This window comes from Phocoena phocoena, chromosome 14 (assembly GCF_963924675.1).
Source record: "Phocoena phocoena chromosome 14, mPhoPho1.1, whole genome shotgun sequence".
Taxonomy (NCBI): Eukaryota; Metazoa; Chordata; class Mammalia; order Artiodactyla; family Phocoenidae; genus Phocoena; species Phocoena phocoena.
Genome location: NC_089232.1, coordinates 67,503,113 through 67,527,929, shown reverse-complemented (window position 1 = coordinate 67,527,929; position 24,817 = coordinate 67,503,113). Strand labels below are relative to the sequence as shown.

General features: G+C 39.2%; 2 protein-coding genes across 2 annotated transcripts in view; one reads left to right on the top strand and one right to left on the bottom strand.

Annotated features, from left to right (window-relative positions):
• SPDYA (speedy/RINGO cell cycle regulator family member A) overlaps positions 1-5,619 on the top strand; it is a 35,319-nt gene extending 29,700 nt beyond the window's left edge. Inside the window, exon 7 of the mRNA XM_065891385.1 lies at positions 5,308-5,619. Coding sequence (XP_065747457.1) covers positions 5,308-5,396 — 89 coding nt within the window. The 3' untranslated portion in view covers positions 5,397-5,619. The remainder of the gene's footprint in view (positions 1-5,307) is intronic.
• Positions 5,620-5,661: 42 nt separating this feature from the next.
• On the bottom strand, positions 5,662-24,203 carry TRMT61B (tRNA methyltransferase 61B). The gene is made up of 7 exons (XM_065890837.1): positions 23,430-24,203; positions 18,752-18,854; positions 15,566-15,756; positions 7,746-7,837; positions 6,581-6,807; positions 5,785-5,862; positions 5,662-5,705 (listed from the first exon to the last, which is right to left on the bottom strand). The coding sequence occupies exons 1-7, from the start codon at positions 24,201-24,203 to the stop codon at positions 5,662-5,664; spliced, it is 1,509 nt and encodes a 502-aa protein (XP_065746909.1).
• Between the last annotated feature and the right edge of the window lie 614 nt (positions 24,204-24,817).

The following is a 24,817-nucleotide window of genomic DNA, read 5'->3' as shown; positions in this document are numbered from 1 at the left end:
ACAATATGGTACTGGCACAAAAACAGAAACACAGGTCAATGGAACAAGACAGAAAGCCCAGAGATAAACCCACGCACCTATGGTCAACTAATCTATGACAAAGGAGGCAAAGATATACAATGGAGAAAGGACAGCCTCTTCAATAAGTCGTGCTGGGAAAACTGGAGAGCTATATGTAAAAGAATGAATTAGAACACTACCTAACACCATACACAAAAATAAACTCCAAATGGATTAAAGACTTATAAATGTAAGACCAGACACTATAAAACTCTTAGCGGAAAACATAGGAAGAACACCCTTTGACATAAATCACAGCAAGATCTTTTTTGATCCACCTCCAAGAGTAATGGAAATGAAAACAAAAATAAACAAATGGGACCTAATGAAACTTCAAAGCTTTTGCACAGCAAAGGAAACCATAAAGAAGACAAAAAGACAACCCTCAGAATGAGAGAAAACATTTGCAAACGAATCAACAAAGGATTAATCTCCAAAACATACAAACAGCTCATGCAGCTCAATACTAAAGAAACAACCCAACCCAAAAATGGGCAGAAGACCTAAATAGACATTTCTCCAAAGAAGACATACAGATGGCCAAGAAGCACATGAAAAGCTGCTCAAGATCACTAATTATTACAGAAATGCAAATCAAAACTACAATGAGGTATCACCTCACACCAGTTAGAATGGGCATCATCAGAAAATCTACAAACAACAAATGCTGGAGAGGGTGTGGAGAAAAGGGAACCCTCTTGCACTGTTGGTGGGAACGTAAATTGATACAGCCACTATGGAGAACAGTATGGAGGTTCCTTAAAAAACTAAAAGTAGAATTACCATATGATCCAGCAATCCCACTACTGGGCATATACCCAGAGAAAACCATAATTCAAAAAGACACATGCACCCCAATGTTCATTGCAGCACTATTTACAATAGCCAGGTCATGGAAGCAACCTAAATGCCCACTGACAGACGAATGGATAAAGAAGATGTGGTACATATATACAATGGAATATTACTCAGCCATAAAAAGGAACGAAATTGGGTCATTTGTTGAGACGTGGATGGATCTAGAGACTGTCATACAGAGTGAAGTAAGTCAGAAAGAGAAAAACAAATATCGTATATTAATGCATATATGTGGAACCCAGAAAAATGATACAGATGAACCGGTTTGCAGGGCAGAAATTGAGACACAGATGTAGAGAACAAACGTATGGACACCAAGGAGGGAAAGCCACAGGGGAGTCGTGGTGGTCGTGGGATGAATTGGGCGATTGGGATTCACATGTATCCACTTATGTGTAGAAAACTGATGACTAATAAGAACCTGCTGTATAAAAAAATAAATTAGATTAAACAAACAAAAAAAAGAACAAAGTCCCTGATGAAAGGTTGTATGGAGTGAACTGGGAGAGAATTCCAACCATAATTTGAACACATATTTAACTAAAGCAGAACAGAAGCACTTATATTTTATTCAAACTAGTGCCTTAGATATCAAAAGTAGTCACACCCTATGTTTAGGCTTTGATATTTCAATGGGAAATCAGAGTGCACCCAGGGGGTAAGGGGCTCTGCTAGTCAGCTTGCTTCGAGGAAAAATAGGAAAGCAGGTCTTTGAGGGATTTTGGATGAAAAGTGGGGCACTTGACTTAGGGCAGTTGTAAATGGAACTGTGCTTTCTTCCTGTCCCTGGATGAAAGCCCTGACACCCTGGTTTAGGATATATAGGTCCTATATAGGAAGAAATAAGTATTTACTCATTTGTGTTTTGTTCTGAGTGGGAATTCAAGGTTAAATGTAAAACCTGTTGTTTCAGGATGACAGAGGGTAGGCAATACAAAGAAAAATTATTGGTCATACATACACTTGACCAATAAACGTTTACATTCATTTTCCCTCAGTAGGCTTAACAAGTCAGTGGGCTAACGGGGGGTGGAGAGGATTAAGGGTAACATGGTATTATCAGGAACAGTGGTCTCTTACTGCCTCAGCAGCTGTTTTGATGCCCAGTAAATGGCCTCTACCAGCAAAACTTTCTTCCTCCAGTCTATATAAGGTGGTTGCTTGGAATCACCTAAGGTTTGTGGCTACAGACAACTCAATTCATTCTCCAGGAGAGACACAAAGAGCTGATGCTCTGCTTAGGCTTTTATGATAAAACTTACCAATAGCTGGTATTGATGTTTCCATCCTTCTTTCAAACGCAAGCAACTTCTTGCTTTTCAGGTTAAAAACATGTTTTTCTGCCTTAAGATTTTTTTCTCAAAACAACACGTTCAACGAACAAGTTTTACATAAATATGTTTACGACATTTACTAAGAATAAAATAGTTGATTTTGATAAGGTTGTGGGAGATAGATGAGGCATTCTTTACAAACTTACATGCATCACAATCACCAATCACGTGCTAGCCACCTTATAAAGGTAGTCTCATTTAACACCTGACCCCCCACAAGAAATCCTGAAGTGCCACTATGACATTCATTTTACTGATGAAGAAACAAACTCAGAAAAGTCACAGCTGCAAAGTAAAACAGCAACAATGAAAACAGCAAGATGAGGACCCAGTTCTATCTGAATAGATAGCACATTTTTATACTTACTGAACTATATTGTTTCTCTTTACCTTATGCTGTCTTAACCTAGGCTAGTATATCTGAGACATGGGTACATATTATTATGTATTATCTGAGAACTCCCCAGATTTTAGAGTGAAGCCAAGGGAAAAAAGCAGTATACCAAACCTTAGTCCTGGGTCATGTAGGCAGGCACAAGACATTCCATTATGCAATCTAAAACCAAATAATTTTTCCTCAGAAATAAATCCTTCTCTGAACTTCCTTATTTACTTTTGTCATTACCACTGTTCTAGTCATCCCAATTTAAAATCCTTAACGAAGGCATAATCAGGGCTTATAAATTAATGATGTGATAAGGGCAATGCTAACTATATGGTCAACATTTATGAGCACAAAAGATTTCAGAATCAATTCTGTAGGGTGAGAGACATAGTGAAGGCTGTTCCAAGGAAGTTATTTATGAGCTGGGCTGAATCCTGTTTGCCCAGAGAAATAAGGCAAACAGTAGATGTTTGCCTGAACAGTAGATGAAAGTTTGAATATATATAGCTTCTCTCCCTCTACATCCGATGAACCACCAGCTTATGTGGTTCTTCCTTCACAATATTTTTTTACACTTGCCCCTTTTCCACCCCTCATAGTTGTATATTAATACAGATCACCTCATAGTTGTATACTATGTATTACTATGACATTCCTGATTTAATAGTTTTTTCCTTCCTTTAAATACTCAGACACCACTAACAGACTAACTTTTAAAAAGTATCTGCTTTTACATGACCATGGAAACTTCAGAAGTTCCCTACTGACTCTGAAGTATAAAGTTCAAACTCAAAGTCTTCCACAATCTGCGAGCTATATACTTAAATTTCCCCCTAGAACAACCAAGTCAACAGATGAAATAACACCTGATCCAGTATAGGCTTCAAGCCATCAGCAAACTTTTACTGATTTACTGGGTGGAAAAGTCAGGGCCTTTGGAAGTTACTGGGAAGACAGCTGTGAACCACTCACAAATCTCTAGGAGTTTATATTATGGTAAATGAGAACCAGACATGAACATAGAAAGCTAACTTTAGAAGAAGGCACCTGTCCCACAAGCCAGATTATAAACATGCTTAGTGTTCAATGGAGAGATGGATAAAGGGCTTAAGCTGGACTTTGATTGACTATATAAATAAATGTTTATTTGCTTATATAGTTTGGTTTTCAACTCAGAATGGACACTGTTAGCTCTTGTTCAGTTCAGCATCTACTGAGCATAGTGTACTGAACAGAAGCCATTCTACATGAAATAGGAGAAGGCACAACTTTTCTTTGCTCTTAAGTCAGCCCCTTCTCCAAGAAGTACAATTAGGGCCTGCATTCAAAACAATAAATGAAGGACAGAATTTCACTAGTAGTTAAATAGAAAGGCAGAAGAAAGGGGAGTATTCCATGATGGAATCTAAAAATATACATCAGAGCGTCTAGAGATCTGGAAATGTTATGAAAACTTTAAAGCCATTATTATTGTATGAGTGTTCGGATACTTACCATTTAGAAATGGTACCAGAAGACTACTCCGCTTATGATTCAATCAGTTCTCCAAATGCAACCAGAGTGATTTTTTTCCAAAACACAGATCTAAGCATGTTACCACTTACTTCATGAAATCTTTCAATAGCACCCCATTTTTCTTAGGATAGACAAACTCCTTAACAGGTCTACAAGATCCTCCATGGCCTGACCCCTACCTATCTTTCAGTCAACCCCATCACTGGCCTTTTTTGTTCTCATTTTCCCTGCTGTAGTTAACTCTTACCTGCCCTTCAGGTCTCAGCTCAACTGACACTTGCACAGGTAATTACCTGATCAGAGCAAAATCTCTACTAAATCCTGTACTTCTCTGAAGTATTTATAACAGTTTTAGTTTTATATTTGTGTGATTATTTAATGTCTATCTCTACTATAGGCTGTAAAGTCTAAAAAGGCAGAGATTTTAGACTAAATTTTGCCACAGAACGAAAAATACGTAAAATGTTATTTAGAATATGTACATTATTTTAAGTAGTTCTAGCCTAAGGGATAAGTAGCATATATCCTCCCAGGCACTACTACTTCAAAACCTATAAAACATCTATATTTAACTAATAACTAAAAGCTTATGTTTATCTGTAAAATATGGATAATCTTAAGGATGAGCTACACATATTAAATGAAAAGATATTATAACGTTCTTAAAACAATGTAAGGCACATGGTAAATGTAAGGTAAATAACATTATTCATAGTGCCTATGAACAATAATAAGCCCTAGTCCTAATTAATTCATGTGTATAAAAAGTGTATCTCTCCAAACATTATCTTTGGCTGCACCATGCAGCTTGCAGGATCTTAGTTCTCCGACCAGGGATTGAACCTGGGCCACAGCAGTGACAGCGCCGAGTCCTAACAACTGGACCACCAGGGAACTCCCCAAACATTTGATTTATATAACAGAATAATTCTGATGTTCTTTCAAACTGTTAAAATGATTCTGAGAAAGATAAGAGATTCAAGAATTGCTACAGCTTTTGTTACAATTTTTAAGATAGTTATTCTTATCAGTTTTCCCCCTATTATTCACTATAGCCCAGATTTGTTATTTTTTAAGACACAAGCCATTAAAATATGTACTTAAAATACACAGATACCTAAAATTTATCTCAAAATGCATATTTTATTTTGGTAGCCAATGACCATCAATCAAACAAAGAAAAGAAAACTAATTTCATGAAGGAAGACAAATCTATGGAGTGGTTTACAGGAAGTGAAGAATGAGATGGCTCAACTAAACGAACTTGGAATCATTAACTACAAAATGTCAAACTAACTGCAAGACAAGTGTCAAAATGGGACATTTAAGCAGTTTCGAAATGTTACACATCTTTCTCTAGCTTTTGTTACTTTTCAAAATTACATGTAAAAGTTATACAAATCATAGAAGTAGCTAAGAATACCAATCTATGAAAGTAGTGATTTGCAATACAAAGTTCTATTTTGATATTTTTCTTCACATCTTCAAATCAGTTGTCATCTGAGGTACTCAGTTAAGTTGTGGTTTGCACTTCCTCAACTTGACAAGAAAAGCTAATTTGAAGGGAGGAAAAGGTAAGGTCATTGCAATTTTGAGAAGAAAACACCATATAATATAGCATGAAAAACGTACCTGTATGACCAGTTTGCCAGTGTATAGGTCTAGCAATATAGGGAAATGATCCATAGGGAAAATCAGAATGTGATTCTTCTGTTATAGAACAAAATATGTATTGTAAGCTACATAAAATATTTTATAATTTGTTCACAAAACTGTTAAAAAACAAATTACTGTCCTTTTCCTATAAGGTTTTTCCTCTCAGACTTTTTTTTTTTTTTTAGCATTTGTCTTGGAGCTATTCTGACAGTTATCTTACAGAAACAACTTGTCAAGGATGACGTGATAAACCTATATATGGTTTTATAACCAAATGGATAAGCTCATATCATAAATCAATGGATGTCTGAAAACTTGTTTATGGCCTAAGTAATGTGTACATACAACAAGGACCTAAATTTAGTTCTTTGAAAAATTCCTAGAAGTTGCTTTTTGGAATATTAGCTATTTGCATATCGGGTCCTATTAAATTCTTTCCCTTCAGTGATAATCACTGATCTAAATTTACAACATTCTTTAGTATATTTAAAGTATTTCATAAGCCAATCCCCTTGTCACAAGTAAAATATGAATATTATAAGAAGTTCAGTTCTTCAAAGGTATCAGAGTTTTACATAAAAGGCAGGAAAAGTCATGATTCTGTCTCTTAAAAGATTTTAATTTAACAGAATAAATACCACATTTCAATTTCTATAGGAAAAACATAATAAATCCCTGAGAAATATTTTTATAGTGTATTGCCCAATACATTCAGGAATGTATTCTCCATTTATTATTGCAAACACATGCATAAAATAAAACTGAAGCTCACCATGGTCATCTTCTTGAAACATCTCACCTTCAATTCTAATTTTCTTTTGAGAATGTAATTGTAAATCTCTGTTGATTTTAGGTTCCACTTTTTGAGGTAAAATTCCATTTTTCTGTTTTGCAAGGCAAACCAACCAATCTCTGACAATAACTTCACTTATCTTTTCACATGAGAGGGCAAGTTCACAGATGCGAATTCCATCTAAAAGTTCAATAACCTGTGTGATGCTTTCAAAAAAGTGAAAAATATAGTTTAAATTTCTACTACAACAATAACTTTATATTTAAGTTCACTATACCTCTTACGCCAATTTAAATGTTATGCTTAAATCAAAAGGGAAAAAATGTAAAAATGCAAGTTAGGGCACATAAGAGGAGAATACTAAGTAAAAACAATAAAGAGACTATAACATCATTGTTCACATTACACTTTTAAAAACTTTTCTTCTAAATTGTCAGAAGAAATATGCATCTTATATTACCATTTATGTAAAGGATGATTTAAACAGCAATATAACTGAATTTGGGACATATGCTGTTTCATAACAGTTTTTTTTTTGACTTTTTAAAAAATTTATTTATTTATTTTGGGCTGCACTGGGTGTTCATTGCTGCGCGCAGGCTTTCTCTAGTTGTGGCGAGAGGAGGCTACTCTTCGTTGCAGTGCGCGGGCTTCTCATTGTGGTGGCTTCTCTTGTTGTGGCACATGGGCTTAGTTGCTCCACAGCATGTGAGATCTTCCCAGACCAGGGCTTGAACCCATGTCCCTTGTGTTGGGAGGCAGATTTTTAACCACTGTGCCACCAGGGAAGCCCTTCATAACAGTTTTACGAGATAACATATACACTTAACTCAGTTACAAAATGAACACTTTAGCCTAGTACTTAAAACAAAACTGTGTTTAAAATAACATTACCAGGGCTTCCCTGGTGGCGCAGCGGTTGGGAGTCCACCTGCCGATGCGGGGGACGCGGGTTCGTGCCCCGGTCTGGGAAGATCTCACATGCTGCGGAGCGGCTGGGCCCGTGAGCCATGGCCGCTGAGCCTGCGTATCCGGAGCCTGTGCTCCGCAACAGGAGAGGCCACAGCAGTGAGAGGCCCTCGTACTGCAAAAAATAAAAAAATAAAAAAAAAAAATAACATTACCAAAGAGTCACATTACTCACTTTGCTAGATATACAGCACATACACCACCCTGTTTAAGATTTGGGTATAAAACAGGCAAAGCAACTTGAGGATTCAACATATCCAAAGCTACCTGTAGTGGGGGAAAGAGAATCAGACTGAGTTTTGTTTAAATAAAGCATGTGTATTCTTTTCTTATTGAGGTGAAATGATACACTTTGGGAAAGCAATTACCCAGTTAAAGTACTTCATTTTTTAGAATGTAATACTAATGACTGTCATTTTACCCCTCTCAAAAAGGCATACTTATACAATTTGTCATAGTACTTGACTACATAAAAATTGTAATGGCATGTCTTGTACTTGGCAATATTGATAATACAGGAATCTTTAGCTATATTTTATACACATACCTAGATACACACAGACACACAGACACACACACACACACACACACACACACAGTTGCCCCTTGAACAACATGGGTTTGAACTGCGCGGGTCCACTTAATGCAAGGATTTTTTTCAATAGTAAACACTACAGTACTACACAATCTGTGGTTGGTTGAATCTGAAGATGTGGAACCCTGGATATGTTGGAACCATGGATAGGGAGGGCCGACTCTAAGTTATACTCAGATTTTTGACTGCACATAGGAGTGGTGCCCCTAAACCCCATGTTGTTCAAAGGTTAACTGTGGGCTTCCCTGGTGGCGCAGTGGTTGAGAGTCCGCCTGCCGATGCAGGGGACACGGGTTCGTGTCCTGGTCCAGGAAGATCCCACATGCCGCTGAGCCTGCGCGTCCGGAGCCTGTGCTCCACAACGGGAGAGACCACAACAGTGAGAGGCCCACGTACCGCAAAAAAAAAAACAAAGGTCAACTGTATATGTAAAGTTTCAATGCTTTAGTTCAGCTTTTGGCAATAGAAATTCACATTATCTCAAATATGTATTTTTATGTTCAAAAATGTTGAATATTAATTTTAGAGATTCTAAAATTCAAGAATCATGTCCCTTGTTTCTTTACTCTTCATTCAGTTGCAGAATACAGGGCTGTACTCAAAAGATGTTGAATGAATGCAGAGTAAATGAAATTACAAAAAAAATTCACTGAAAACAAAAATACAGTCAAATAGCAAATAAAGTGACTTACTGATAGCTCTAGAAATCTAATGTAGTTGGCACATCATTATATTTACTAAATTAGAAATTACTCTGTTTATGTGTTTAAAAAAAACAGTAATAATGGGTCATCATTCATTATTAATTTATTCACCAAATATTTACTGAGCATCTACCATGTGCCAAGTATTTTGCTAAGTGGTAAAAGTATAATGGGAGCTTATATTCTATTTTGTTTCATAGGAACTTATATTCTAATTAAGGAATAGGCAGTAAACAAAAATCTAATAAATATGTAATTCAGAGGGTAATGAGTGACATGAAGAACAGGATTATAAAGGAGGACATGAAGGATAGAATGACAGGGCAGGGGAAGGAAGTACTATTTTATACATAGGCTGGTCAGTGATGATACCTAAAGAAAATGATTAAGGTTACCCTGTGGAAATTGAGGGGGGAAGTGTGCTCCAGATTCAGAGAACAGCAAATACAAATGCTCTGAGGCTGTAGGATACTTGGTGAGTCTGACAAGGCCACAGTCGCTGCAGTGGAGACAAAAGGGGGAAAGTGGTAAGAGAAGAGTTCTCAGATGGTGGGGATGTGGTGGGGATGGGGAGGGACAGATTATGCAGAATCTTACAGACTTTAGCTTTACTCAGGAAGTGAAAAGTCACTGGAGAGTTTGAGACATGGTCTGACTTTTTAAACTTTTTTGAATGTGATAAACATAACATAAAAGTTGCCATTTCAAGTGTACAATTCAGTGGCATTAAGTACATTCTGACTTGGGCAAGGAAAGATGATGGTGACTTGCAATAGCAAATAGCATTGGATGTGATGAGAACACAGAGCCAATTAGAATTAGAATTGGCTGTCAGATGTGAGAGAAAGAAGTGAGAATGAATCCAGTGTTTTCATCCTAAGCTACTGAAAGAATGGAGATGTCATTTACTATTGAGGAAAATAATTTAAGACAATGGGAAGAATAAGCTTGGGGAGAAATATTCGAGAATTCAAGATTTGGACACAAGTTTAAGATGCCTATTAGGGCTTCCCTGGTGGCACAGTGGTTGAGAATCCGCCTGCCAGTGCAGGGGACACAGGTTCAATCCCTGGTCCGGGAGGATCCCACATGCCGCAGAGCAACTAAGCCCGTGAGCCACAACTACTGAAACCCGTGTACCACAGCTGCTGGGAGCAACTAAGCCTGCTCTCCACAGCTGCTGAGGCCCACACGCCTGGAGCCTGTGCTCCGTAATGGGAGAAGCCACCGTGATGGGAGGCCCACGCACCACAGCAAGGAGTGGCCCCCACTCGCCACAGCTGGGAAAAGTCCACGTGCAGCAAAAGGGACCCAATGCAGCCATAAATGAATGAATGAATGAATAAATAAATAAATACTTTAAAAAAAAGATGCCTATTAGATATCCAAGTAAAGATCTCAATGACTAATCAAATGGCCAACGGTGTGGACATATTGGTCTCTGTGACTGTAGTTTTAGTATATTATCAACAAGGACCAAAATAAGACTACCAAGAAGGCTGCCATTCCAAAGCTCCATGGCTCAGCTAACAACATTACCATTCATTAGCCACTCAAATCAGGAAATTACAGTCACTATTTCTTTACCTTGAATTCTTTTTTGAGAATCTGTGGGGTTTTGATGCTTTTATTTGGATTAAAATTATCCAGTCCTACAAATCTACCTCTTAGTATTTCTCAAATTCATCCTACTGCTAATGCTTTAGGTCAGGACCTCATCATACCTTGTTGAAACATTACAATAGCTTTCTACATAGACTACGTAAATTCCATTCTTTCACCAGAATTATTCTGAAACAGGAATCTGGACATTCTACTCCCCTACTTAAGAACTCATCAATAGTTTTCCATTATCTAAAAGATAATGTCCACATGTCCTAGCTTGATATACACACAAGTGTTCTTCACTATCTAGTCCCTCATGACTGTATTTGCATCTTCATCTCCTCATTAGACCCAATTCTACAGCCATAATGTTTCATGCTTCTGAGTCTTTCTAATAAATGTTTATATGTCTACCTTTTCTTCTATATCGAAACCTCCTTTAAATGTATAATTCATTTTTGTCTTAGCATAGTACACGGCACACAGCAGGTCTCTAATACATATTTGTTGAATCAAGAAAGTGGTTCAGTAATTCAGAGAAAGATGATAATCCTCCACTTAGATGATTAAGGTATATTCCATGGAGGAGACAACCTTTTATCTAAGCTTTGAAGGAAGAGTAGAATTTAAACAGGTAGGGACTTCCTTGGTGGTGCAGTGGTTAAGAATCCGCCTGCCAATGCAGGGGACATGGGTTCGAGCCCCGGTCCGGGAAGATCCCACATGCCGTGGAGCAACTATGCCCATGCGCCACAACTACTGAGCCTGCACTCTAGAGCCCACAAGCCACAACTACTAAGCCCATGTGCCACAACTACTGAAGCCCACACGCCTAGAGCCGGTACTCCACAACAAGCAAAGCCACTGCAGTGAGAAGCCCGCACACTGCAAAGAAGAGTCGCCCCCGCTCGCCGCAACTAGAGAGAGCCTGCGCTCAGCAATGATCCAATGCAGCCAAATAAATAAATTAAATAAATAAATTTATTTTAAAAAATAAACAGGTAGAGAAAAGGGAAAAGGAGAAAACTAATAATGATGAAAATCATAGCTAATACTAATTTAATGCTTACTATATATCAGGTACTGTTCTATGCACTTTACAGAAACACCTCATTTAATCCTCAACAACACTATGAAATAGGTATTATTATTGATTACTATTCCTGTTTAATACATGAGGTGACTGAGGCACAGAAAGATTAAGTAATTTACCCAAGGTCATATTGGCTATTATGGAGCCTAAGTGAACCAGGATGAATAAACTCCAAAACTTACTTCCCTCTATTCACTCCGTCCTTTTCTCTCCTCAGAGATAATCATTGTCCTGAAGTTGGCAATGTTGCCAAATAATTTTATGCTTCTACAACATATGTATATAGCTACAAACAATACATGGTACTGTTTTTAAAATTTTACATATATGTAGCCATTCCATACTTATTCTTGAATAATTCATTTTTCACTAAGTTCTATGAGTTTTTTTTTATTGGAGTATAATTGCTTTACAATGTTGTGTTAGTTTCTGCTGTACAATGAAGTGAATCAGCTATATGTATACATATATCCCCTCCCTCTTGGACCTCCCTCCCATCTCCCACCCATCCCACCCATCTAGGTCATCACAGAACACCGAGCTGAGCTCCCTGTGCTATACCGCAGGTTCTAACTAGCTATCTTACACATGGTAGTGTATCTATGTCAAATCTAATCTCCCAATTCATCCCACCCTCCCCTTTCCCTCCATGTCCACACGTCTGTTCTCTACATCTGCATTTCTATTCCTGCCCTGGAAATAGGTTCATCTGTACTATTTTTCTAGATTCCACATATATGCATTAATATACGATATTTGTTTTTCTCTTTCTGACTTACTTCACTCTGTGTGACAAACTCTAGGTCCATCCACATCTCTACAAGTGACCCAATTTCGTTCCTTTTTATGGATGAGTAATATTCCATTGTCTATATGTACCACATAGTCTTTATCCATTCATCTGTCAATGGACATTTAGGTTGTTTCCATGTCCTGGCTATTGTAAACAGTGCTGCATTGAACATTGGGACATATGTGTCTTTTTGAATTATGGTTTTCTCAGGGAGATTTATTGATGTAGATACAGTACATTTATTTCACTATGTTAAATAATACCATTGTTAGTATTCCACCGTGTCCATTCCTCTTTTGATGGTTAGGTTGTTCACAAAATGTATTAAAATTTGTTTAAAATCTTTTATTAGCTATTTTTTTCTTGTTCTGTTCTCTTTGTCTTTGTGGTTCAACACCTTTTTTTATTCATCTACCCTCATTTGAGATGGCAGGAGTATAGGCAGGTTATATAAAAAAGCTAAAGAAAGGAAGGTTGAGATCAGATTCTGAAGGACACCATAAATCTTTGAATAAAAAGTTCCTAATTGGTTTCTCAGCAGGAGAGTGACAGTATGAGAACTAGATTAGTCTAAAGATGAGGAGAATGGATTGGAAGTGTGAAGGCCCAGGAGGTGAGATGGCAGCTAGGAGAGGAATTAAGTAGTCAAGGAAGCAATAATCAGCTAGGATAACAATAACCAGAAATCAAGTGGTGGGAACATGCATAGAAATTTATGTTTACTAGTATGGAGGTTCCTTAAAAAACTAAAAGTAGAGTTGCCATTCAAAAAGATACATGCACCCCCATATTCACAGCAGCACTATTTACAACAGCCGAGATATGGAAGCAACCTAAATGTCCACTGATAGATGAATGGATAAAGAAGATGTGGTACATATACACAATGGAATACTACTCAGCCATAAAAAAGAATGAAGTAATGCCATTTGCAGCAATGTGGATGGACCTAGAGATTATCATACTAAGTGAAGTAAGTCAGAAAGAGAAAGATAAATACCGTATGATATCACTTATATGTGGAATCTAAAATACAGCACAAATGAACTTATTTATGAAACAGAAACAGACTCATAGACATAGAAAACAAATTTCTGGTTACCAAAGGGGGAAGGGGTGGGGGAGGGATGAAGTAAGAATTTGGGATTAACAGATACAAACTACTATATATAAAATATCAATAGATGAATAAGGTCCTACTGTATGAACTATATTCAATATCCTGTAATAAACCACAATGGAAAGGAATATGAAAAAGAATATGTGTACATGTGTACAACTGAATCACTTTGCTGTACACCAGAAAATAACACAACATTGTAAATCAACTATACTTCAATAAAATAAATAAATAAACATCCTCTCCCCCAAAGATATTTATGTTTACTATACACCTCTTGAGTTTTGGTCAAGTGCTACCTTCAAGCAGGACTTTCACCAACTGACAATTTTTAGAGACTTTCTTAAAGAAAGGAAAATTCTTCATGATCTAGCTTTAATTTAATAATTCTATGAGTAATTTATTTATGAACACCAACTCTAATTCTTTGCCCCAATAGTATATGACTCTTCCCCAGAAGCTGACAGTTCTCCTCCTTCTATATGCTCTGAGTATTCATCTGACACTATTATTCAAGAGAGATTCAATTGAAAAAATCTAGTAAGGAGTATTCTTTCCTTTGGAACAGGGATGGATGTTTCAGCAGGTTTCCACAAGGCTGTAACAATACTGTTAAAATCCTTTGTTGTGTTTCATGCTCATCAAGCAGAATTCTGATGACCAATTCAACTCCCACGTATCTGTGACGTTCCTATGGATGGCCTACATAGAACAAGTCCTCTTTCTGCCCTTATTGAGCTATATAATGTGCAAGCCAAACAAGGATGAGGAAAAAAAATACACAAACTGTGGTCCTTGTGTCCAGGAAGCTGTGCCACTGTAGCTATTGGCTTTAGTTATATCAGAGATAGGAACCAGTCCTGATAAAAATCACCTCTTTGAACTTTACTTCATTTCTCACCTAGTTTCCCTTATAAAGTTCCTAAAATAAGCTTCCAATAGCCAATTAAGAAAAGTGAAGAAGGGACTTCCCTGGTGGCACAGTGGTTAAGAATCCACCTGCCAATGTAGGGGACATGGGTTCGAGCGCTAGTCCAGAAGATCCCACATGCTGCGGAGCAACTAAGCCCATGCGCCACAACTACTGAGCCTGTGCTCTAGAGCCCATGAGCCACAACTACTGAGCTCGTGTGCTACAACTACTGAAGCCCACGCACCCAGAGCCCATGCTTTGCAACAAGAGAAGCCACCACAATGAGAAGCACGTGCAACGCAATGAAGAGTAGCCCCTGCTCGCTGCAACTAGAGAAAGCCCGTGCGCAGCAACAAAGACCCAACACAGCCAAAAATAAATAAATAAAATAAATAAATTTATTTAAAAAAAAAAAAAGAAAGAAAAGCGAAGAAGACTTCTTACCCAGACCTCAGTCCATAGTGTCAAGCCATGAACTGATAATGGCATCATCAAGGGTAAGGCAACTTAAACTAGAACTGTGAAACTCTGAGGTCATCTAATAGCACTATGGCCCATATCTCCACCGTCACTGTTCACAGCTTAAAATGGCATTCTCTCGTTGTCTATCCTTTTATCTTCAAACTACTCTGCTTCTCCTCCCCTAATTCAACCTCCCACTCCTCCCTCTCCTCACAAATCCCTCCACTCCACTTTCTGGAGCTTTGTTCACAATAAATATGCCTCTATCCTCAACATCTTTAATTGACACTCCTCTACATCCTGACTTTAACTGTCTAAAGATGCCTCTTGCCTCTTCCCTCAAAACCGAAGGCTATTTATTCCCCCAAATCTCACAATATGAGGTCAGGTGCGGGGCTCAGTATGCTCCCAATGCTGTTTCCGAATTATTATTCCTTTATCCTAGAAACGCTGAAGTTCATGATGCTCAACTCCTCCTCCTAGTATTTCATCATTACCCCACATCTATTAACAACTTTGGCACCTAATTCAGTATATCTCTCTGCTCTGAATCCCACCATGATATTAAAGGAAAATATTCCTCCCACTCTTAGAGATAGAAATGGGGCAAATAATGAAGGAAGATCCTTTTCCATATAAAAGAAGCATGGTCCTTGTTTTCTTTGTACTCAGTATTAGGTAATATCATAGGACTACTTTAGAAAACTCACCGCATCAAATGTTAAAGACTTTATGTCTTCAGTTGCTCCTAAAATATCCTTATGAATAAAATCCACGTTGTCTGGCCACTCTTCTACATGACTCATTTTCCATGAATCACGCCAGTGTTTGTAATTCTTCTTAGCCAGTTCATGGTGGTCTTTTCTAATTTCAAAACTTATGACTCGTCCTTGTGATCCAACTTAATTTAAAAAAAAATCACGACATTACACAGTATTAATCAGTACATAAAGAATGTCAAAATTTTATTTTGCAAAGATATTACATGGATGTGAAAAAATAATTCAAATAGTTCAAGGTTACAAAAGTCTCTACCCTATCCCAAATACCCAATCAATCTCCCTCATCAGAGACAATCATTCCACCATAGTTATTTACCCTTCCCGAGAAAGTCGCTGCCTATGGTACAAGTGTACAAGTATCCTTCTCTGTTTTTAACACACGTTGTTACCTATCATATATACTGTCCTGTACCTTCCTTCTTATTTACCAATGCCATTTCAGTGATTAATGATCTACTGCATTTTTTAAAACAGCTATTATGTTCCATTGTATGACTATGCCACAGTTTATTTAACCAGTCACCTACTGATGAACATTTAGCTTGTTTCTAGTCTTATGCTATAACAAACAATATTGCAATAAAAATTATTTTGCCTAAGTCTTTGTACACATGAGCCAGTATATCTATAGGATAAAGTCCTAAAAATGGAATTGCTGACTCAAGGGATATGTGAATATTTATATTTTGAAAATTATTACCAAATTGTCCTCCAAAAAAACAATGATACCAATTTACACTCGACCAACAATATATTAGAGTGCCTATTTCTCCATATTCTCTCCAACAAAGAGTTATCAAACTTTTTACCTGTGTCAATCTAAAAATTGCATATAGTTTATCATTGTAGTTTTAATTTGCATGTCTTTTGGATGTCATATGGATGAAGTTAGGCCTTTCAGATACTTAAAAGATACTTGTTTGTTTTTTTAAATTTATTTATTTTTGGCTGTGTTGGGTCTTCGTCGTGGTGCTTGGGCTTCTCTTGTTCCAGAGCATGGGCTCTAGGTGCATGGGCTTCAGTAGTTGTGGCATGTGGGCTCAGTAGTTGTGGCTCGCAGGCTCTAGAGCACAGGCTCAGTAGTTGTGGCGCACAGACTTAGTTGCTCCGTGGCATGTGGGATCTTCCCAGACCAGGACTCGAACCCATGTCCCCTGCATTGGCAGGCGGATTCTCAGCCACTGCGCCATCAGGGAAGCCCCAATACTTGTATTTTTGTGTGTGTCTGAAAAACTTTCAAACTATTTATCATAGTAATACTGCAGTTTCACAGAAAACTACTACATTTTAACTTACGGCAATTAATTTTCTACCCACCTCTATATGAGGTGATTTGATACCATTTGGAGGCTGTCCCAGATCAATCAGTCTATAGTTAAAATGAAGAGTGTAAATTGCAGCATGTCTCTTTAAAATGTAAATCCAGCTGTAAGTCATCATGTTCTCAAGGGATAAAAATTAATGTTAATAGTAGCATAAGCTAAACACTTAGAAAATTATGGTGAAAATAAATCCATCCTGAAAGTAAAGAGCAGTAATTTCTTGATCACTCATAGTTTGGGATTATTTATGCCATGACACTCCTTCAACACTATAGATATTAGAAATACAAACATTCCTCTTGTTTCACAAATTTTTTATAAATTCACTTTGTCAAATGCATTTAGGAATCTGTCACAGATTGTGAAGAAATGGCTGCCTTTAACTATGCACAGAAAAGAGTCCAACACAAGATGTGAGGAGCCCAAAATGAATTTCCTGACCCAGTATAAGCTGGATTATGTTTGTATGTGATGACATTAGGTCAAAAAACAAAAGGTTTAAGTTTAATTCAGTATATGTCTATCTGTAATCTTTATAAAATCTACCCACATACACCTACAACTGCTCTAACAATGTTCACTAGCTAAAAAAGAACGCATTTATAAAAGCAACATGAATGATTAAAAAAATCTACCAAAAGAGAATGCTGTCTATTACTAGGTGAGAAAGGAACACTGCAGAGGCAGCCACCACCCCAAAGCCATCCTGACAATCAGAGGAATTAAGTGGTCAAAGGGAGCAATAATCAACTACAAGAACAGTAACCAGAAATCAAGTGGCGGGAACATGAACAGATATTTATGTTTACTATATACCTCGAGTTTTGATTAGGGGCTACCTTCAAGCAGTACTTTTACCGACTGACAATATTTAGAGACTTTCTTAAAGAAAGGAAAATCCTTCGTGATCTAGCTTGAGCTTAATAGTTCTATATTACGTATTAATTTATTCATGAACAGCAAAAATAATTCTTTGCCCCTGATAGTATATGACTCTTCTCCAGCAGCTGACAGCCCTCCTCCTTCTATATTCTCTCATACTGAGTATTCACTTGGCACTATTATCAACAAACACATGTACATGTGTGCAAGTACAAGAATGTTCAGAGAAGCACTATTCACAACGTTCAACTCAAATGCCCATCAACAGCAGAATGGATAAACTGTGCTTTACTTACAAAAATGGCAACTAACATGAAATAACCATCGCTGCATGCAATGGCTGAATCTCACAAACAGAACTTTGAATGAAAGCAACCAGATTCAAAAGAGTACAATACTACAGGATTCCTTTTACGTAAGATTCAAAACAGGCAAAACTAATCAATGGTGATAAAAGTCAGAGTGGTGGCTACCTTCTACCTTTGGGTAGGATAAGGACTGAGAAGGGATCTGAGGAGGTTTCAGTGGTACAATAACATTCCCTGTCTTGATCTGGGTAATAACTAAGTGAGTGTGGTCACGATATAAAAATTCATTGAGGTATACACTTATGATCTGTGTACTTTTCTGTAGCTATGTTATGTTCTAAAAAAAAATTTAGTTAAAAAAAGCGTGGAGGGAGAAACAGAAAGCAAACAGAGAGAGGGTTAGACAGAGAATGACTTGAATAAATGTACAAAATGGAAAGAAAAACAGTTGCTTACATTTGATTTCAAGGAGAATGCTCTCTATCACAAAGTTATGTGAATATTTTCTGAAACATCTGTATCTATTTAACTTCCCGTTATTATGGACAGATTGAATGTTTTCTTTGTCATCTAAATTCAACTCATTTATCCCAATCTCTTACCTGCTTTGGATAAAAACAAGCTCATTCCACCAGAGCCCGAGCCAGCTTCCAAAACAGTATCACCTGGGTGGATATTCATCATCAACAGTATCATATTCATATCCTATGATTGAAACACAGCATGGGTGACTCTGTGACCAATAAATATGTACTAAGCACCTAGGCTTACAAACACTATGTTGGACTTGGAGAAAAGAAGTGAAAAAAAAAAAAAGGATTAAACTCTGGCCCTGCCTACCAAAAGTTTATATTTTACTTGATGAAATGAGAGATTCAAGAATCAGGTAGCAAATACAGAAGCACTTCAGTATAATATTGAAATTACAGAAAATAAGTAAGAATAGGAGCTCAGAGAAAGGAGAAATCAGCAGACTGCCCTACCTTAGAGACATAGAGAATTTAAAGAAACAGTCACAAAGCAGAAACAGTTTTAAACAAAAAAGAGGTAGAGTAATAAACACAGTTTGCCCATCTCAGGAGGAGCGGTAAGGAGAGAGCTGAATCCATGCTAACGCATCTGAACTTAAGCTGGTAAGTAACTGGGGCATGTCACTGAGGTAATATTAATGGCATTTTATAAAGATTAATCTGTGAGACGAATACAGGATGTACTAGAATAGAAAAAAATTAGAGGTATAAAGACCAGTTAGGAAGTTATTACATAATCTCTGCATGAAATGATGAATGCTCATTTAGAATTAGGATACCAGGAATAGACAGGAGGACTCATTTGCCAAACTTTATAACTAAAGAATTGTTTTGTTAACAGGAATATCATGGATGATAGTAGTAATAGCTGTTTAGTGAAACTTCACCAGGTGCCAGGCTTCTGTTAACTATGCAAACTGCTTTCAAACATTATCTTGTTTAATCAGAATACTAATATGAGAAAAGTATCACCATCCCCATTATAAGGATGAGAAATCAAAAAAGTAATTTGCCCAAAGTCACACAGCCAGGAATCAAGTGGGCAAGTCAGGGGTAGACCTGATGTTGAACTCCCAAACATCTCCTAACCACGCTGTTGATCATTTCACTATATATTACAAATGCTATAGAGAGAGAAAATTTTAAATGTTAGCATTTATTTCAACAGCCCCCCAATAACAAACCTTTCGAAGTTGCTAATAAGCAGCACATCTGGTAAGGTTTTACTATCTTTTCCTTCTCTGGCAAAAGCTGCTGTGAAAATTCTAAAAGAAACAGGAGGTTTTCTAGGATCCTCTGTTGAGTCACAACAAAGCTGTGTATTAAATATAGGTTTGGATGCATAAGAAACTATTTAACAGGTACAGTTATCTAATTAAAAGCCAAAATGTATTTTCTTTTTTTTTTTTCTTTTGCGGTACGCGGGCCTCTTACTGTTGTGGCCTCTCCCGTTGCGGAGCACAGGCTCCGGACGCGCAGGCCCAGCGTCCATGGCTCACGGGCCCAGCCGCTCCGCGGCGTGTGGGATCCTCCCGGACCGGGGCACGAACCCGCGTCCCCTGCATCGGCAGGCAGACTCCCAACCACCGCGCCACCAGGGAAGGGAAGCCCTCAAAATGTATTTTCTGAAATGATGGACTAAGGCTTGAACCAAATGATACTTAGACACATAATTCTTAAGGTGTATTAGTCAAAAAGTTTCATTAACAAATTCAAAGTCTTTCAGACATACATATCCTCTCCCATCTGCCAGGCACGTGGGAGTAGAGGTGGGAGGGGGCACAGATAACTTCACACAGGAGTGGGAGGCAGCTCCAGTAGCCATTTCAGTGAAATGCCCTGGAGAAGGCCGTTCTATTTCCTTGGCTATTTCATATAAGACTAGAATTATAAAATTAAAAAAAAAAAAGTTAGCACACTTTAACTTTTGCTTCCTGCCATTCAGGTTACCTGGTCTCCATGGAATGAGGTTGGAGCCCATTTTACACATCCTAGCGATTTCAGTCCAAAACTGGGGTGGGAATAGCATTTATTCATTTCCTTGCCTCTTTCCAAAAGGGATTTGAAGCTCCTGGGAGACTCCTCTGAAGTTATGAAATATCACTCTACTATTGAGTTTTCTGTACATTTTAGAACTTTAGGCTTTCAAACAATCTTTTCAGACTTTTTCCTTTTTTTCCTTGGCAGGAATTTTAATCTCTTTCCTAACTAATTCAACAATATAAACCTAATCCTCAGCAGAAGGTTTTAATAACAGGGCTGCACGTTAGTCTTAAGTGGCAACAATTCCTCCTCTCCAATGGTTCTTATATAAGTATTCCAAACACGCACATCAGCAGAAAAGATTAATTTAAAAATTTAGGGAGTGTTGGGAATTCCCTGGCGGTCCAGTGGTTAGGACTTGGCACTTCCACTGCTATGGTCCCAGGTTCAAACCCTGGTTGGGGAACTAAAATCCCGCAAGCCACAGGGTGTGGCCTACATAAATAAATAAATAAAAATAAAATAAAAATTAAAATTTAGGGAGTGTTGCCATTTATACTTCTACTCCAAACCTAAAAGTGCTTGATATTGACCCCTGTGAAATGTTCACACTTTACACGTAACTATTAGGAAGTTTATCCAAAATTGCTCCCTCAGACCAACTTTTAATATTAAGATAAAACTACATAATTCTACGGAGGAGACCAGCTTTCAAAAGTCAGTGGAGGGACTTCCCTGGTGGCGCAGTGGTTAAGAATCCTCCTGCCAATGCAGGGGACGTGGGTTCGAGCCCTGGTCCCGGAAGATCCCACATGCTGCAGAGCAACTAAGCCCGTGCACCACAACTACTGAGCCTGCGCTCTAGAGCCCGCGAGCCACAACTACGGAAGCCCGCGCGCCTAGAGCCTGTGCTCCACAACAAGAGAAGCCGCCGCAATGAGAAGCCCTTGCAGTGCAAAGAAGAGTAGCCCCCACTCGTTGTAACCAGAGAAAGCCCGTGCGCAGCAGTGAAGATGCAAAGCAGCCAAAAATAAATAAAATAAATAAATTTATTTTAAAATATACATATATATAGACTGGATTCCTACTTAGAACCTTCCAACAGTCACCCAATGCACATGGAATAAAATACTCATATCTCCAACCACAGCACATCTCATACCATTCTCTCCCTCACCTAATCCACTCAGCCCGCAGCAGGAACTCTGCAATACTCTTCTCTTTGCAAGCACTCTGCTCCTAGATCTTTGCAAGGCTGGCTCTTCCTTAATTAGTTTATCAAATGTACCTCCTCAGAGACCTTCTCTAACCACCTGACATAAAGTATTCTCCTCCCCCAGGTTACCCAACACAATGTTATTGTTAATCTACTTGTCTTCATGGCACTTAGCACTACCTGATATTATCGAATTCTTTCATTTACTTGTTTGTTCCTTGTCACCTCCTCTAGGACATAAGGTCTATGTTGAGAGCAAGGGCTGTGGTTCACCGCTTCACCTCCCTAAAATAGTGCCCTCAATATATAAGGTAGGCGAGTATTTACTAAAGAAATAATGAATGATTCCTCATCTAGGACTAGGAGGAGGAGTTGTTACAAAGGAACATTCTGCTCAAGGACAGTGACTGTGACTAATGATTAAAATAAACCACTAGCAATGGATGATTAGCGTAAGATTGCAACAAGAAACTAGGTAGGTAATTTACTTATAAATAATATTCCTTTTATGTTTAGTGTCTAATTTTAGCTGTTTTCATATAAATTTTTTTTTTCTAATGGGAAAAGCATAGTGAGGGCTTCCCTAGCGGCGCAGTGGTTAAGAATCCGCCTGCCAATGCAAGGGACACGGGTTCGAGCCTTGGTCCGGGAAGATCCCACATGCCACGGAGCAACTAAGCCCATGCGCCACAACTACTAAGCCCGCGTGACACAACTACTAGACCCCGTGTTCCGCAACAAGAGAAGCCACCGCAATGAGAAGCCCGCGCACCACGACGAAGAGTAGCCCCCACTCTCCGCAACTAGAGAAAGCCCGTGCGCAGCAAAGACCAAATGCAGCCAAAAATAAAATATATTTAGGGCTTCCCTGGTGGCGCAGTGGTTGAGAGTCCGCCTGCCGATGCAGGGGACACGGGTTTGTGCCCCAGTCCGGGAAGATCCCACATGCCGCGGAGCGGCTAGGTCCGTGAGCCATGGCAGCTGAACCTGTGCGTCCGGAGCCCGTGCACCGCAACGGGAGAGGCCAAAACAGTGAGAGGGCCCGCGTACCGAAAAACAACAACAACAACAACAACAACAACAAATATATATATATATTTTTTAAAAAACATAGTTTAATATCTATTGTTGACAAAATATACCTCTAACATGCCTGATTAAATATGATGCTTAAAATATCGCCACAGTGGTACTAAAAAATTGTCCCCAAGAGTTCAACGTTCTCTTGAATGCTGAACTCGCAAACTTAAGAATTATGGGGAATAAATACACATTCTTATTGCCTAGTGAGTCCACATCACTCTATATAGTAAATCACTTTACAGATCCGAGAATCGAGGCTCCCAAGTTAAAATTAAAATCTGGCTATTTCTTCCTAAAATTAGTAATCACAAAATATGTAAAAGTCATAGCCATTGGTTAAAAAAAAAGTGAGAACAACAAAAACTTGAAACGTGCTGAGATGTGCTTTAAGTACATTAATCAGGTCTGTAGTACTGCATCCGTTTTGCTCTTGGTGGAACCAAATGAACCTAACTCCCATCGCATTACCTTAGGACATGTTATGGCAGGCCCTCTTTGCATCAGTAATACATAGTCTTCCAACGCTGGCCTCCTCAGCATGAAGTGCTTACCAGAGGAACTCCTCAGTATCTGGCCGGGGAACTTCCCCACGATCTCGCTGAACGGGACTGCCCCCCAGATACTATTTAAGTGTCCGGCATTGCTCAACCTAAATAATTTTTTAAATTGTGTTTCTCTCTTCCCAGTCTCAGCTAAAATCAGCTCCCCAGCCCGAAAAGGCACCTCTCGGGTAGTTGACCAGGAAGAGGAGACGTGAAGTTCGTCATCCTTGGTGGCAGACTGGGCCAAGGCAGGCAGTGAGGGACCCCCGGATCCCTGGTGTGCGGGACCCGACTGGCCCTGGTCTTCACTCGAGCCCTCGCGCTCTCGAGGGGGTGACTCCTTTCGCGGCGTCGGTAGTCTGAGGCTTTCCAGTGACGAAAGACATCTGGTCCCAAGTCCCCGGACAAGCGGAGGGAGAGATGGAGGCGACTCGGCGTCTGGGGCTTTCCTCTGTGCCGCCTCGCGCTCTCCTTCTTCATCTCGCGCGTCTCTAGACGAGAATTTGCAACACAATAACCGGGCTCTCTCGAAGGGCTCTTGCCCAAGGCAGCGCAGGAATGAACAGGTCCCGAACCCTGGCCACCTCCGGAGACGCCTCAGCGGTAGCAAGACCAGACCCAGGCGCCTGGTTGACAGCATGACGACCCGCGCAGGCGACTGTCGCAGGGCCGAGGCTCCGCCTCTCGCTGCGCGCAGCATTGACGCAGCTGCCTGGGGGATGGACAGCTATTTCGCCGGAGGAACTCCGCTACAGCGCGTGCGTCCCGAGGAGGCGCGCAGCGGCCGAGTTGGCAGCCCGGGCTTCCGTGAGGTAGTCGCTGAGTAACTGTCCCGGGAGCGGGCCTCTTTCCCGCGCAGGGGCCCATTTTACTCTTTGGAATGTGTGCAGAGTAAACAGTTTACTGCTGACAAATCTCCACCAGCCTCGTCCGGGGACGAGAGGATTAAGAGAGACACAGCCTGTCAAAGCGTTGTCTAAGCTGAAGTCCTGTACCAGGGTTAGTTAGCTCGCTGGTAATCAGGAGCAGGAACGTCAGTCGGTCACCATAAGTAAAACTGGCCCCGAGATGCGTTTTTATAGACTGCAGCTGGACGTGCCACCCGCTGACTGGAGCTTCTTTCCCAGCTGACCGCCTCCTTCCCCCAGTCCGAGCGAGTCCCTTTTGACTGCGCTCTGACCACCTGCATGCCCTCCCCAGGCCCAGAGAGTCAGCGACCCTAGATTAAAGTGACTGTATTCACTGTGTGCTCATTTTACAGAATTGTTTTTAATCATTAAAATATAATAGTTAACTAAGTGTTTTACCCTCCCC